At 47.1% G+C, this 13,825-nt stretch overlaps 1 protein-coding gene across 1 annotated transcript in view; it reads left to right on the top strand.

Annotated features, from left to right (window-relative positions):
• OTOG (otogelin) overlaps positions 1-13,825 on the top strand; it is a gene marked incomplete at both ends in the record, with an annotated part of 85,477 nt that overhangs the window by 32,097 nt on the left and 39,555 nt on the right. Inside the window, 6 exons of the mRNA XM_082660099.1 lie at positions 511-670; positions 7,828-7,935; positions 10,662-10,800; positions 12,322-12,456; positions 12,750-12,896; positions 13,192-13,311. Coding sequence (XP_082516225.1) covers positions 511-670; positions 7,828-7,935; positions 10,662-10,800; positions 12,322-12,456; positions 12,750-12,896; positions 13,192-13,311 — 809 coding nt within the window. The remainder of the gene's footprint in view (positions 1-510; positions 671-7,827; positions 7,936-10,661; positions 10,801-12,321; positions 12,457-12,749; positions 12,897-13,191; positions 13,312-13,825) is intronic.

A 13,825-nucleotide genomic window follows, 5' to 3' on the forward strand; every position in this document is an offset into this window, starting at 1 on the left:
ATGTTGTTAAAAGTCCCCTGGCCACCTGCCACACTGCATGGCTATCCTCTTTCTGGCTCCTCTTCTGGTCCCTCTGGGGCACTTCCTCTCACCTTATCATGCCTTTGAAAGCAGAAGTGACTTCTCTCCGTTATATGGGAAAATAGGGGATAGTAATACCTCACAGAGTTGTTGCAGGATTGAATAAGAAAATGCACATGAGGGCCCTGGAACAGTACCTGGTGGAAAGGACATGTCCAGTAATTGGTACTGGTGGTGGTTGTCCTATTGTGGGACAGCACATACCCCTCCTGCCCACTGTGATGTGCGCTTGGGAACCCAAGGAATGCCTCAGGGGCAGCAAGGGCATGAGAAAGCATCAGAGCCCCATCTCTGCCTGCATCCTCCAGATGCTGGTCCCCAGGTCTCCCTGGCCCCCCCTGCCGCCCAGGAACCCACCCCAGGCCCAGGTGTTCCAAGCATCCTGCTGAGTGTCCAGGCTCTTGCCAGCACCACCCTCTCCTCTTCCAGCTGCTGCCTGTCCAGCAGGCCAGGTCTTCGTGAACTGCAGTGACCTGCACACCGACCCTGAGCTGAGCAGAGAGAGGACGTGTGAGCAGCAGCTGCTGAACCTGAGCCTGAGCGTGCCAGCCCGTGGCCCCTGCCTCTCAGGATGCGCCTGTCCCCAAGGGTATGTATCTGTGTTTCAATGGGTTACCACTCCCGAAGGCTGGCAGAACCAGGGAGCATAACGTGGAGTGAGGGGCAGGGAAAACCTCACACAGCCTTGCAGGGAGGCACCAGCCCACAGCTGGCCAGTGACCGTATAATGACTAGCGAGAATCTGAGAAAGATCAGGAGGGTGGGGAGCCAAGCCGGAGGGGGGTCCACCTGCCTCTGCTTCTCACCAGCATGTGGCCTTGGACAAGGAAGGGGCCTAGCTCCTTTGAGGCTCAGTTTTTCATCTGTAAAATGGGAATAATAATACTTCCTACCACCTCAAGAGATTGTGGGAGGATTAAGTGAGGTGCCAACCACTGGGTGGGTGCCGGGCATACCCTAGAGGCCTCATGGGCTGAAGACTATGAGAGAGGAAACCCGTGTTTAGCTCTCAACCTTCATCCCTGCAAAATTCTGACCAGGTGGAGGGCTCAGGCCCCTGTAATACTTGAAAAAGAAAGGCCCCACCCTGTGGAAGTAGTCTCCCTCCTGGGTGCCCGAGATGCTGCCATCACAGCTGGGTGATCTGCATGAGCTGAGTTTTGTAGGTCGCCTCATTGATGCTCTGCGTGCCGAGGTGGCTGCAGGGGCCCAGCGCCCCGCTCTGCCAGTTCTCGTTCCTGATGCTGGTCTTGCTTCAGGTCTAGGCTGAGAAGACAGTTGGGCACCTCATCCCATGACTTGGCAGCACTGGGTTGTGTCCTCAGCCTGTGCGGAGAACAGGGCTAAACTGGGAGTCCCAGCCCAGGCCTGGCAGCCAAAGGACGTGAGAAGGGGGTCAGAGCTTCTAGGGTGGGAAAGGGAGGGAATAGTCAGTTGGAGTTTTGCTATTTATAAAACACCTTGATATAATGATCTCCTTCAATCTCAGAACATCCTCGGGAGAAAGGAGGGGAGGATCATTATTCCCATTTTGCAGATGAAGACACTGAGGCCAAGGGTGGGGTGCAGGGAAGTGGTCTGCCCAGAGATCCATGACTCAAACCCAACTCTGCTTACTGCAAACCCTGCGCTTTGGCCAGAGCGTGCTGGCTCTGCGAGGCCTGGAGCCTGGTCCCCTACACAGAGGTCATGATGTGGTTTATGAGCCTGCCCTTTCCCAGGCAAGGGCATCCACAAGGGAGCCCTGTGAGGTTTGGAGAACGCGCACAGGACCCTAGGCCCAAGACTCTGCATTTCTAACAAGCTCCCAGGGGTTGCTGATGCTGCTGGTCTAGGAGCCACACTTTGAGTAGCAAGGTTCTAAAGCAATGTCCAACATTAGGGATTAGTTTAACTCAGAAGATCCCGAAGCCAGAGTGGGGCTCCCTTTTCAGTCCCCAGGCTCCAAAGGGTAGGGTAGGATGTGAAGATTTCTAAGGGCTCGGTGACTTTTGACAAGTTACATGACCTCTTGGGCCACAGTTTTCTTGTCTGTGAGGCCCGGCTGGCTGTTTGCAGGACCAGTCTGAGCAGGACAGTACCTGAATCCTCTTCCTCTGCTTCTGGCCTCCCAAAGTTCAATCCAGGTCCTGGCGCTGTGCCAAGAGCATCCACGGTCCAGAGGACTTAATGTTTGTCACTAGCTGTGTGATGTCGGACAGGTCACTTAATGTTTATGAGCCTGAGTTTGCTCACCTGTGAATTGAGGACAGTAACACCTACGGTGCAGGATTCTTGTGAGATTTAAAGAAGACAGCGGCTGCAAGGAGCCGGGCACAGTAAGTGCTCCAGAGAAACTCGTCCTCTTCCCCTTCTTAGTGTTGAACCCCCATCACCTCTTGGGGTATTTGCCCTAGTGGCTCACGTGTTGTATCAAATGCCCTATGAGGAGCTTATACACACTCCACAGGGGCTTGTCAAAGGGAAATTGTTACAGTCTCAACTTTTAAAGGAAGGACAGGCATTTCCTGCCATAGTGGAACATTCTCCTGGGAGCCGGAATAGGGCTCCCAGTGATACCTAACAACCCCTGCCTGGGGCCCTCTGGGCCTCTGGCCCCTGTGCCCCTCCCCGTGGTGTTTCTTAGACTCTCTGGGTGTGTGTCATCCTCCTGGGCCACTGCAGGGATCTGGGGCTGTCTGTGCTGCTCCAGGTTCCTTTGCATGTTGGTGCTGAGCCAAGGGCTCTGGGGTCACTAAGTAGTGTAGCCCAGTGGTTAGGAGCATGACCTCTGGAGTCAGGCCTGAGTTCTGATTACACCACTTACTGGGTGAGTCAGTTAACTTCCCTGAGGCTCAGTTTCCTCACCTGTAAAATGGCACAGAATAAGCACTCTATGTGAGTGATGGCATTGTCTTCCTTCACCTGGATCCCATGCATGTGCAAATGCTCCCTGAGGGGGGTCTGGAACAAGAGGGTCCCTTAACAGTTAAGGAGAGGGTGCTCCACAAATTGAGGGCACCTTGAAGACAGAGGCCAGAGCTTCTCTCTGCATGCTCCTGTCTGTGGTGGGCACACAGAAGGTGCTAGGGATGCAGGCAAGTCTGCAAAAGGCCAGGAGGGAGCAGTGGATGGTAGGCGGCAGGAAGGGTCCCCTCCCCGGGTGGATGGTGGGGGCCAGGGAAGGGCCTGGAGGTGAAGATGGACGGCAGTGAGCCAGCCCATCACTGGTGTCTGATGCAATTATGGAGAAAGGAAGGGTAAGAAACCAATATTTATTGTGTATCTACTAAGTGCTAGGCAGTGCGCCCAGGTCTATAATTAAATTCTCGTAATGACCTTGGGAAGAAGGCGTCGTTATCCCCGTTTCACACATGAAAAACTGGAGGCTTAGAAACGTTAAGCGGCTTCAGGTAGAGCACTGTGGATTAAGCACATGCTTTTTTATTATTTTCCTGCTTCCTCTGACAATCGCGATGAAATGTTGGTAATGGAGTAAAAAGTATAAATCACCAGGGACAAAGGGAGCAGGGATGGGATGACAGTGGCATGAGATGGGTCAATGGTTTTTGAAGAAGGAACGAGGGTAGCTATGTAGAAACTGACCTTGCAGAGCAGAGGATGACAGCTGATGCTTGTAGAGAAGGAAGGCCAAGGAGAAACAGCCTACATGGTGTTGACGGCTTGAGGAACAGGAGGCTCCAGGCATCTCAGAAAGAGGGGTGGTGGGAGCAAGACAGGAGGATGAGGTGCAAGTCTGGGTAAGGAGCAGTTAAACTCCCGGATTCCCTGACCCCATCCGGCAGAGAAAGGTGGTAAGAGTTTCTAGAAATGTCAAGTCAGAGGCTTTGATCTCAGGGACACAGGCAGGGATGAGATGTAGAGTGAAAATAGGGAGATTGACTGAAAGGCTGCTGGGACCCAGCCTTCCTCCCCAGCTTGGTTCCCAGGATGGTGGCATCAAAGTTATTGCCTCCCAGGCCAGAAATGAAAGATGATTCTTCTCCTGCAAATTGGCTGGGCCAAGAGAAAAAAAACTCTAGAAACTGACATTTTGGGAGTTCCACAACAAAAATGATGCCCCCCCCCCTTAAATATGGAGCTTCCAATCAATGTTTCGTGTCTCACTCTATTTCCTTTTAATTTTTTAAAAGTGAGGCATAATTTATATACAGTAAAACACACAGATTATAAGTATACAGTTTGTTAAGCTTTGATAAATTTATACCGTCTTGTAACCCACACCTCCATCAAGATAGAGAACACTTCTTTCCCCTCAAAAAAATTCCTTTGAGCCTTATGCTTTTTCCTAGTTAGTGCCTCCCCCATCCCTCCACCATAGTTCTTTATTTTGGCATAGATAGTCTCTGCCTGTTCTAGAACTTCATGAAAGTAGAATCATGCAGTATCTACCCTTTGATGTCTGGCTTCTTCTCCTTAGCTTATGTCTTTGAGGTTGATCCATGTTGCGTTTTCCAGTAGTTTGTTTCTTTTTATTGCTCAGTAGTATTCCATTGTGTGAATATACAATAGTTAATTTATCCACTCAAATGTTGATGCATATTTGGGTTATCTACAGTTTGGGCTATTTTAAATAAGGCTGCTTTCTCTTGGATGAACACTTCAGCATGGAATTGAGTCCTAGGGTAGATGTATGTTTAACTACGTAAGAAATTGCCAGATTACTTTCTAAAACATTTGTATGACTTCACCTTCTCATTGCGTGAGAGTTCTGCCTGCACCACATCCTCACTAACACTTGATGTTTTCAGTCTTTCTCATTTTTGTTATTTTAGTGAGAACATAGCTGAATAGCATTATGGTTTTAATTTGTATTTCCCTAATGACTAATGATGAGTACTTTTTCATGTGTTGTTTGGCCATTTGTATATCTTCCTTTGTAAAGTGTCCATTTGAGTCTTATGCCTACTTTTTATTTAGCTGATTTTTTAAAAAATTGAGTTGTAGGGACTTCCCTGGAGATCCAGTGGTTAAGACTCCACACTTCCAATGCAGGGGGCCCAGGTTTGATCCCTGGTTGGGGAACTAGATCCCGCATGTATGCCGCAGCTAAGAAGTCCGCATGCTGCAACTAAAGATCCCACGTGCCACAACTAAGACCCGGTGCAGCCTAAATGAATAAGTAAATAACTTTGCTTGTAAAAAAAATTGAGTTGCAGAAGTTATAGATTCTGGATGCAAGTCCCTTGTCAGACATCTGTATTGCAAATATTTTCTCCCAGTCTGTGGTTTGCCTATCCATTTACTTACAGTGTCTTAATATGTCTAAAAACTTCTGATGAGCAGAAGGTTAAAATATTGGTGATGTTTACCTTATCACTTTTTTCTTTATGATTAGTGCTCTCTGTGTCCTAAGAAATCTTTGCCACAGTTCCAAAGATATTCCTCTATGTTTTCCTCTAGGAGCTTTATAAATTTTGCTTTTACATTTGGATCTATAATCTATCTAAAATTATTGTATTTTGTATATGCTGTAAAATGGAGTTGTTTCATTTTATTTTTTCTGATGGATATCTAGTGTTTCTAGCCGCATTTAAAAAAAGACTTTACTTTCCCTATTGAATTGTTTTGGAACCTTAAAAAAAAATCAATTGACTGTATAAATGTCGGTCTATTTCAGGACTCTGTATTCTTTTTTTTTTAACATCTTTATTGGAGTATAATTGCTTTACAATGGTTTGTTAGTTTCTGCTTTATAACAAAGTGAATCAGTTATACATATACATATATTCCTATATCTCCTCCCTGTTGCATCTCCCTCCCATCCTCCCTATCCCACCCCTCTAGGTGGTCATGAAGCACCGAGCTGACCTCCCTGTGCTGCTTCCCACTAGCTAGCTATTTTACATTTGGTAGTGTATATATGTCCATGCCACTCTCTCACTTTGTCCCAGCTTACCCTTCCCCCTCCCCATGTCCTCAAGTCCATTCTCTACCTCTGTGTCTTTATTCCTAGGACTCTTTATTCTGTTCCATTGATCTATTTGTCTATCTTTAGGCCAATATCACACTGTCTTGATTTTTGAAGGTTTATAGTAAGTCCTGAAATCAGAAATTGATAGTGTTCCGACTTTGTTCCTTTTCAAAGTTTTTTTGGCACTTTTAGGTCTTTGAATTTCCATGTAAATTTAGGACCAGCTTGTCAATTTCTACAAAACAGCCTCTGGGATTTTGATTGGGATTGTGCTGAATCTATAGGTCACTTTGGGAGAACTGACATCTTCATACTAGTGAGTCCTCTGATCTGCAAATATGTCATTATTGCTCCATTTACTGGGCCTTCTTTAATTTCTCTCAGCAGTGTTGCATAGTTTTCACCTAAAGTTTTGCACATTTGTCATTGAATTTATTTATAGATATTTGGTGTTTTTGTCTTTCATTCCATCTAAGTTGTCAAATTTATAGGCCCATCTATGATGATTTTTCGCCTAGTCTATCAGTAATGGAGAAGAACGTTGAAATCTCCAACTATAATTGTGCTTTTGTCTCTTTTCTCCTTTTAGTTCTATGAGTTTTTGCTTCTGTTTTTGAAGCTCTCATACTTGGTGCATGCCCATTTAGGATTCTTATGTTCTCTTGATAAATTGACTCTTTTGTTATTATGAAATAGCCCTCGTTATTGCTGTTAATACTACTTATCTTGAAGTCTACTTTGTCTAATGTTAATATGGCCACTCTGTCTTGTGACTAGTGTTTGCATGATATCTTTCCCCATCATTTTACTTTTAGTTTATCTGTGCCTTTATATTTCAACTGTGGCTTTTGTAAACAAAATATAGTTGGGTCTTGCTTTTTTCACCAGTGTTACAGTCTCTCCCTTGTAATTAGAGGATTTATGCATTTGCCTTTAATGTAATTGGACTGAGTTTAATACTACTATCTTGTTATTTGTTATCTGTTTGTCCTGTCTTTCTTTGTTTTTTCTTCTTTTGGGTTAAGTATTTTTTAGTATTCTATTTTTTTCTCCTTTATTTCATTTCAAGTATATATCCTGGTATTTTTTATTTTTGTGGTTCTCTAGAGATTACAGTATGTATCTTTCATTTATCACAGTCTACCATGAATTAATGTTTCACCACTTTAGGTAGAATACTTGTAACAGTCTGCTTTCATTTACTTCCTTCTTGTCCTTTGTACTATTATTGTCATACATTTTACTTCTACGTGTGTTATAAACCCCACGATTCATTGACATTAATCTTGTTCTAAATGCTCAGTTATCTCTTAAAGAAATTAAAAATAATTAAAAAAATATTTACCAACATATTTTCTACTTTTGGAGCTCTTCATTCCATGTGAATCTGAGTTTCCATCTTCCTGAAAAATTCCCTTTAACATTTCTTTTCAGTGCAATCTACTAGTTACTCTGTGAGCCACCTGGGTAGGGAGGGTCAATGCCCATGTCCATGGTCTGTTCATTAGTATACATCTAGTGCCTACGGGACAACTGGCATCCAGCCTGGCTGGCGGGTGGGGGGCAGCATGTGGCTGGTAGAGCTGAGCCTTGCTTCCTGATGTGTGGCAGAGACTTCTGAGCTGGGCCAAGTCTGTCTCTGGTTTTTCCAGTTACCGAGGTACCTCTGAACCCCACTGGGCAGCAGCAGGATGCTGGTGGGTACATGGTCACTCTCTTCCAGGGTAAATGCTGAGAGCCACTCCGGGGCATCCGTGTGGATACAGGTCCTCCACAGGTGACAGAGATGGGAAGGGTGCTCTCCTGACCACCTGCTTGCTGTGTCCTTTTAGCCTGCTCAGACACGGGGATGCCTGTTTCCTGCCAGAGGAGTGCCCATGCACTTGGAAGGGGAAGGAGTACTTCCCTGGGGACCAGGTCATGTCTCCCTGCCATTCCTGGTAAGTGAGGGCCCCATCCAGCCTCTGCTTTTTGCTGGGGGTGAGGATGGATATGGGACGCACGATCATGAGGACAATCTAGCATCCCCCCTCAACCATGTTCATATTCATGTTGTGTGTTTCTGTGCTATGGAGGGGTTTGTGTATATATACAAGTGTACACATAGAAAGAATTTTGGGGAGTGTTTTTGTGAGTATTTACACGAATGTGAGTTTGATTAAACATGTATATGAATGTGTGTAGATGTGTATTTGTAATCATGAGGGTGTGTTTGCCTATGTGTAGGGATGTGCAAGTGTGGGCACGTGTCCAAACTGCATAGACTGCATATGTGAATGTATATGCACGTGCATATATGAAAAGCTGGGCATTCCTAATCCTGAATATGTTAGTGAACACATACAGTTATGAATTTGTGTATGTGCACAGCTATATTTATATACATTTGTGTGCATCTCCATCCATTTAGTATGTGGGGACATGTATGTGCAAAGTGTGTGAATATGTGCATGCACTGGGTGTGCGTATTTGTATTTACATGTAAGTGAACAATATGTAAAGTGTGCATTTGTGATTTCCTGTGAATATGTACGTGCTTATATGTGAGAGTAAGTTTACATGTGAATATATTTGCACACTGTATATCTGTTAATATAAGTATACATATGTGAGAGTGTGTGTACCTGGATTGAATTCTTTGAAAACGGGCTTGGAGCCAGTTCTGTAGAGCCTGCCCTGGGCCAGGCAGCGGGGAATGGAAGTGGGTAGAGACTCAACCTCCTAAATATCTTCCCAGGCTCCCACTGCTGCTGTGCCTAACTCACGTTAATTCACTTTCCAGAGGCTTGGCTCCTGGAAGTGTCTATGGTGATTCTTTTTTTAATTAACTTGTTTTCCCACTCTCCACCTGTCCTCTACTTCTGGGAGAGCTGAGCATCTCTCCCACCTTGTAACCACCTAAATCTTGAGGTTCCCCAATGACACCCCCCCCCGCCCCTCCGCAAAGGCCTTATAACTACCCGAACAGCTAATGAGGCCTTTCAACCCATGCCTTCCAGGCTGGGCGGCCTCTGTTGTGGCCTCCTTTGCCAGATGTCCTCTGTGTTCCTGGCACACAGAGGCATGTGGAGCCTCCCTGACATTCCTCCTGTGCCCTTTTGCCCCTGCAGAGGGCCCGACCTGGGCTTTCCAGGGCTCTGAGAGTCCAAGTGCTGCTCCAGCCCTGATGTGTCTGCAGGATCAAGGTGACCCTGCCACTGCCCCAGGGCGTCAGGGGACACATCAGGGGCCCCTGAGCCCTGGCTCCTACAGCTCTCTGGAAAATGGCCAAAGCACATCAGCTAGACTAGTGGGGCTAGGATGAAGAGGGGAAGGAAACAGGACGAGGACCCCTTAAAGAGGTCTGGCCAGCTCGTACCAGTGGGGGTCCCCACCCATTGGAACCTATTCCTTCTTAGCCCCACATCACATTCCAGTGACTGTCCAAGGGGTTGGGCTGGGCACAAGACCCTGTGTAAAGTAACTTCAGGTCAGCCTTGGTGTATTGATTCCTGGTCTGGTGTTTTGGAGATGGGTGTGTTCTGTATGAGCCCTTTCCAGCCACTCAGCTCCCCTGAACCCTACGTCTCTTGTAGGTTGAGGAAGGTCTCCTAGACTTAGGGATTCATCTTGCATTAATGAGTGTGTGCTCCATCTCTCTGCTCCCTTTTTATTGCAGAACTTCTCAAAACAGTTGTCTATATTTGCTGCTTTCAATTCCTCTTCTCCCATTCTCCCTCCTATTCCACGAAAACTATCCCTACCAAGGTCACCGATAATCTCCATGGTGTTATATCCAGTGTTTATCACTTGGTCCACATCTTCCTAGACCTATTAGCAGCATTTGACACAGTCAGTCATTTGTTATCATTCTCTACCGTCATACCTTTCTTCATGTGACTCTGGGATTCCCCACCCTCTTGATTTTTTTCCTCCTGCCTCTCTTTTTTTCTTTTGCGGTACGCGGGCCTCTCACTGTTGTGGCCTCTCCCATTGCGGAGCACAGGCTCCGGACGCGCAGGCTCAGTGGCCATGGCTCACAGGCCCAGCCGCTCCGCGGCACGTGGGATCTTCCCAGACCGGGGCACGAACCTGTGTCCCCTATATCGGCAGGCGGACTCTCAACCACTGCGCCATCAGGGAAGCCCCCCCAATCCCCTTTATCTTGCTTCTTCCCCCCATAGCACTCACCACCTTCTTACCCACTCTGTTACCTACTCATGCTTACTTATTTAGTGTGTAGCTTCCTCCTCTAAAATATAAACTTCACAAGGGCAGAGGTTTTTTGCTGTTTTGTTCAGTGATGTATCTGAAACTCCTAGAATAATGCCTGGGATGTGATAGATGCTTATGACTTGTTGAATGAATGAGTGAATGAATGAACGATTGGAGTGGTAAAGAGAGTGTGGACGTTGGAGTCAAATAGATCTGGATTCAGTCTTGGCTCTGTTATTTGTTGGCTTAACCTCTCTGAGCCCCAGTGTGTCCTACATAAAATGGGGACCCACCCTGCCACCCTTTGGGCATCTGTTGGAGGTCAATGATGTTTGTTGACCTCTGGCCCAGGGGCACACAGTGGGCGCTCGATGGGCACACAGTGGGCACTTGATGGGCAGTGGCTCCATCTTGGACATTCAGGGTGGGGGCAGGGCATGCCCTGTCAGGGGTCTGGGCACGTGTGTTTCAGTGTGTGCCAGCACGGCTCGTTCCAGTGCGCCCTCCACCCCTGTGCCTCCACCTGCACCGCCTATGGCGACCGGCATTACCGCACGTTTGATGGGCTCCCATTTGACTTCGTGGGAGCGTGCAAAGTGCACCTTGTCAAGGTTAGTGCCTGGGTGTGTACCAGCTGGCTCTACAGGGACCCAGAGCAGCTGGTGCATAATTAGGTGGGTGGGAGGATCTAAGGCCTGGTGTGTGGCAATTTAGAGACGCAAGATTGGGGCTGGACAGAGCCCACCAGTCTGCCTGTCCTCCTGCCTGTCACCATTATAACCTTGCCCCCTTGGGTGCCAGTGGTTTTTCTGTCTGTAAGAGTAAAAGCAAATGCTTTCTGGGCTTTTATTATATCCCTGGTGGTCTACCAAGCCATTTTAAAGCATTGTTTCACTTAACTCTTACAGCAAGACGGAGTTTATTGAGCCCATGTTATAGCTGGAGTAACTTGGGCTTAGGGAAGTTGGTATCTCACCCGAGACCACACAACTAGTCAGGGACAGAATTGGGGTCAGGTTGGAACCAAGAAATCTGACTGGAGAGTTGGTGTGCAGGCAGGATCCCCTCCAGAAGGAGAAAAGGGTACCAACGGGGTGGGTGGGAGAGTGCCTCAGACACATTCAGGGACCTTGGTTTTGCTAAGGGCCTGTCCATCTCATTATATGATAGTAAAAGTAACAATAATAATAATAATAATAATGACAAACCTTCTATGGAATAAGTCCTATCTATGGGGCAGGCACTGTGCTGGGGTCTTTCACATAATTTCAATAACTCCACAAGACAAAGATTATAGAGCTTGTTTTATTTTTTAAATTTCAAAGGTTTTGCATGCTCTTCACTAACATTTAAAACAATATAGAAGCATATATTAAAAACAAATATTCCTTTTCACATCTCTTCTGTTCCTATTCCCTGCTGAATAAGCACTCATAACAGCTAGGTGTGAATCCTGCAAGATCATTTTCCATAAGACAGACAGACAGACAGACACACACACACACATACACACATGTTTTGTTTAATTTCTATGAATAGAATCCCACAATTTGGTTTTATCACTTAATAGTATATTTTGGACATTATCTCATAGAGTCAGTAAATTTTTCTTCTTCTTTTAGTAGAATTCCACAGAAAAGATGTACTCTAGTTTGTTTTGTAATTTGCCATTGATGGACATTTCTGTTGTTGTCAATATTTAAATGCTCAATGAATACTTGTGTGGATGTGTCTCTAGACGCTTCGAAGTAGAATTGCTATAAAAGTTATACGTTTAGAAATGTTGTCCAGTGCCTGCAAATTGCCCTCCAAAAAGGCTTACATTACCATCATCAGTGTGTGTAAGACGGTGCCCCTTCCCCTACACCCCTGTCAACACCAGTCATCCCTATTATATATTCATTCATTCATTCATCAGACACTTTTTGGAGAATCCCTACATGCTAAACACTGCACCAGGCACCCAAAACAAAACTGAGCTTCAGAGAACCGAAGTAAATTGCCCAGAGTCACAGCTCATATGAAGTAGAAGTGGGTTGAAAACTATTTCAGAGTCTGTGTCCCCCTACCCCATGCCTCTCATCAGAATCTCTTCTCTCCCTGGTTTATTGCACTAACTTATTTCTCCTCAGAGCACATCAGATTTCAGCTTCTCTGTGATTGTAGAAAACGTAAACTGCTACAGCTCTGGCATCATCTGCAGGAAATTTATTTCCATCAACGTTGGGAACTCACTCATCATCTTCGATGACGACTCAGGAAATCCCGTAAGGCCTGGTGCAGGTGAAGGTTGTATGGACAATTTGCTGGTTAGTAGAGGGCAGAAGAGGGCTAAGGACTGGTCTCCTTACCACAGCACTTTCTCTTGGAGCCACTGAGTCCGCAGCCCAGATTGAATTCCTTGGCCACGGCCAGGAGCCCAGAGGTCAATGTCAGGGCATGAGGGAGGCAGAGGAATTGGTGAACTCCTGGGGCTGGGCAGTGACTTGTAGCCAGGCCCAGCTGACCCAGGTGTTGGGGGACACTCTGGCCTCAGGAATGGCCACCTCTGTCACCCTAGAGTCCGGAGAGCTTCCTGGATGAGAAGCAGGAGGTCCACACGTGGCGAGCAGGGTTTTTCACGCTGGTGCATTTCCCACGGGAACACATCACCCTCTTATGGGACCAGAGAACCACGGTGCACATTCAGGCGGGGCCACAGTGGCAGGTAGTCATGTGATCAGTGACCCTCACGGGCCCTGTGCTCCTTCCTAGAGCCAAGCCAGCCCACTGGGTGTCCTTGCATGAGCTGTACCCTCGCCAAAGAGCCAGGAGCCTCATGCCTGCTGTCCTATCTGCCCCGCCCGACTCTGGGCCCCTTCTCCTCTGACTCTTCTCTCTCTGAACACTGTGACCCCAGTAGTTGCTTCTGGGCCTACGAAAGACTCCTAGGCTCAGAGCGACCCCTCTGCCTGTGGCTCACCCTCGGAATGCCTGAGACTGACCATTCTCTCTTCTTTCAGGGCCAGCTGACAGGACTCTGTGGGAACTTTGACTTAAAGACCATCAATGAGATGAGGACCCCAGAGAAGTTAGAGTTAACTAACCCCCAGGAGTTTGGTGGCAGTTGGGCTACAGTTGAGGTAAAACCTCTCCAAGCTGGCTCACTCCTCTCACCCAAATGGACCCTGGTCACAGGTCAGGGGAGAGGGACATTGGTGCAGGGATGCTCCTGCAACCTCTCTCTCAGCTTCTGACCCAGCATCCTCAGCCCTGGACTCTGTCCTGTGGCCTGAGGACATGCACCATCCCATCTCACACATCAGACCCCAGACCAAGCCCTGGTAGGAGGGCTGAGGCTGGGAAGGAGACAAAGTCTCTGTCCTAGGAGAGATGACCACCTAGTAGGGAAGATGAGTCTTGTTGAAGCATTACCATCTTACCCATCTCTGTGCCCCGGTGCCTGGCGATAGGTCTGGCACACAGGAGAGACCAAGAGAGACCCGCATGGGTTGGGGCAATTAGAGAAGGCTTCCTGAAGGTGGTGGCACTAGTGTGGTACTTAAAAGATAGACCATATTTGGATGGAGGAATGTATCAGAGAGAGGGAGGACAATATTAGCAGAGGCAGAATGATAGGGGATGTCTCTGAAGTTT

Source organism: Grampus griseus, assembly GCF_964374135.1.
Source record: "Grampus griseus genome assembly, chromosome: 8".
In the NCBI taxonomy this organism is placed as follows: domain Eukaryota; kingdom Metazoa; phylum Chordata; class Mammalia; order Artiodactyla; family Delphinidae; genus Grampus; species Grampus griseus.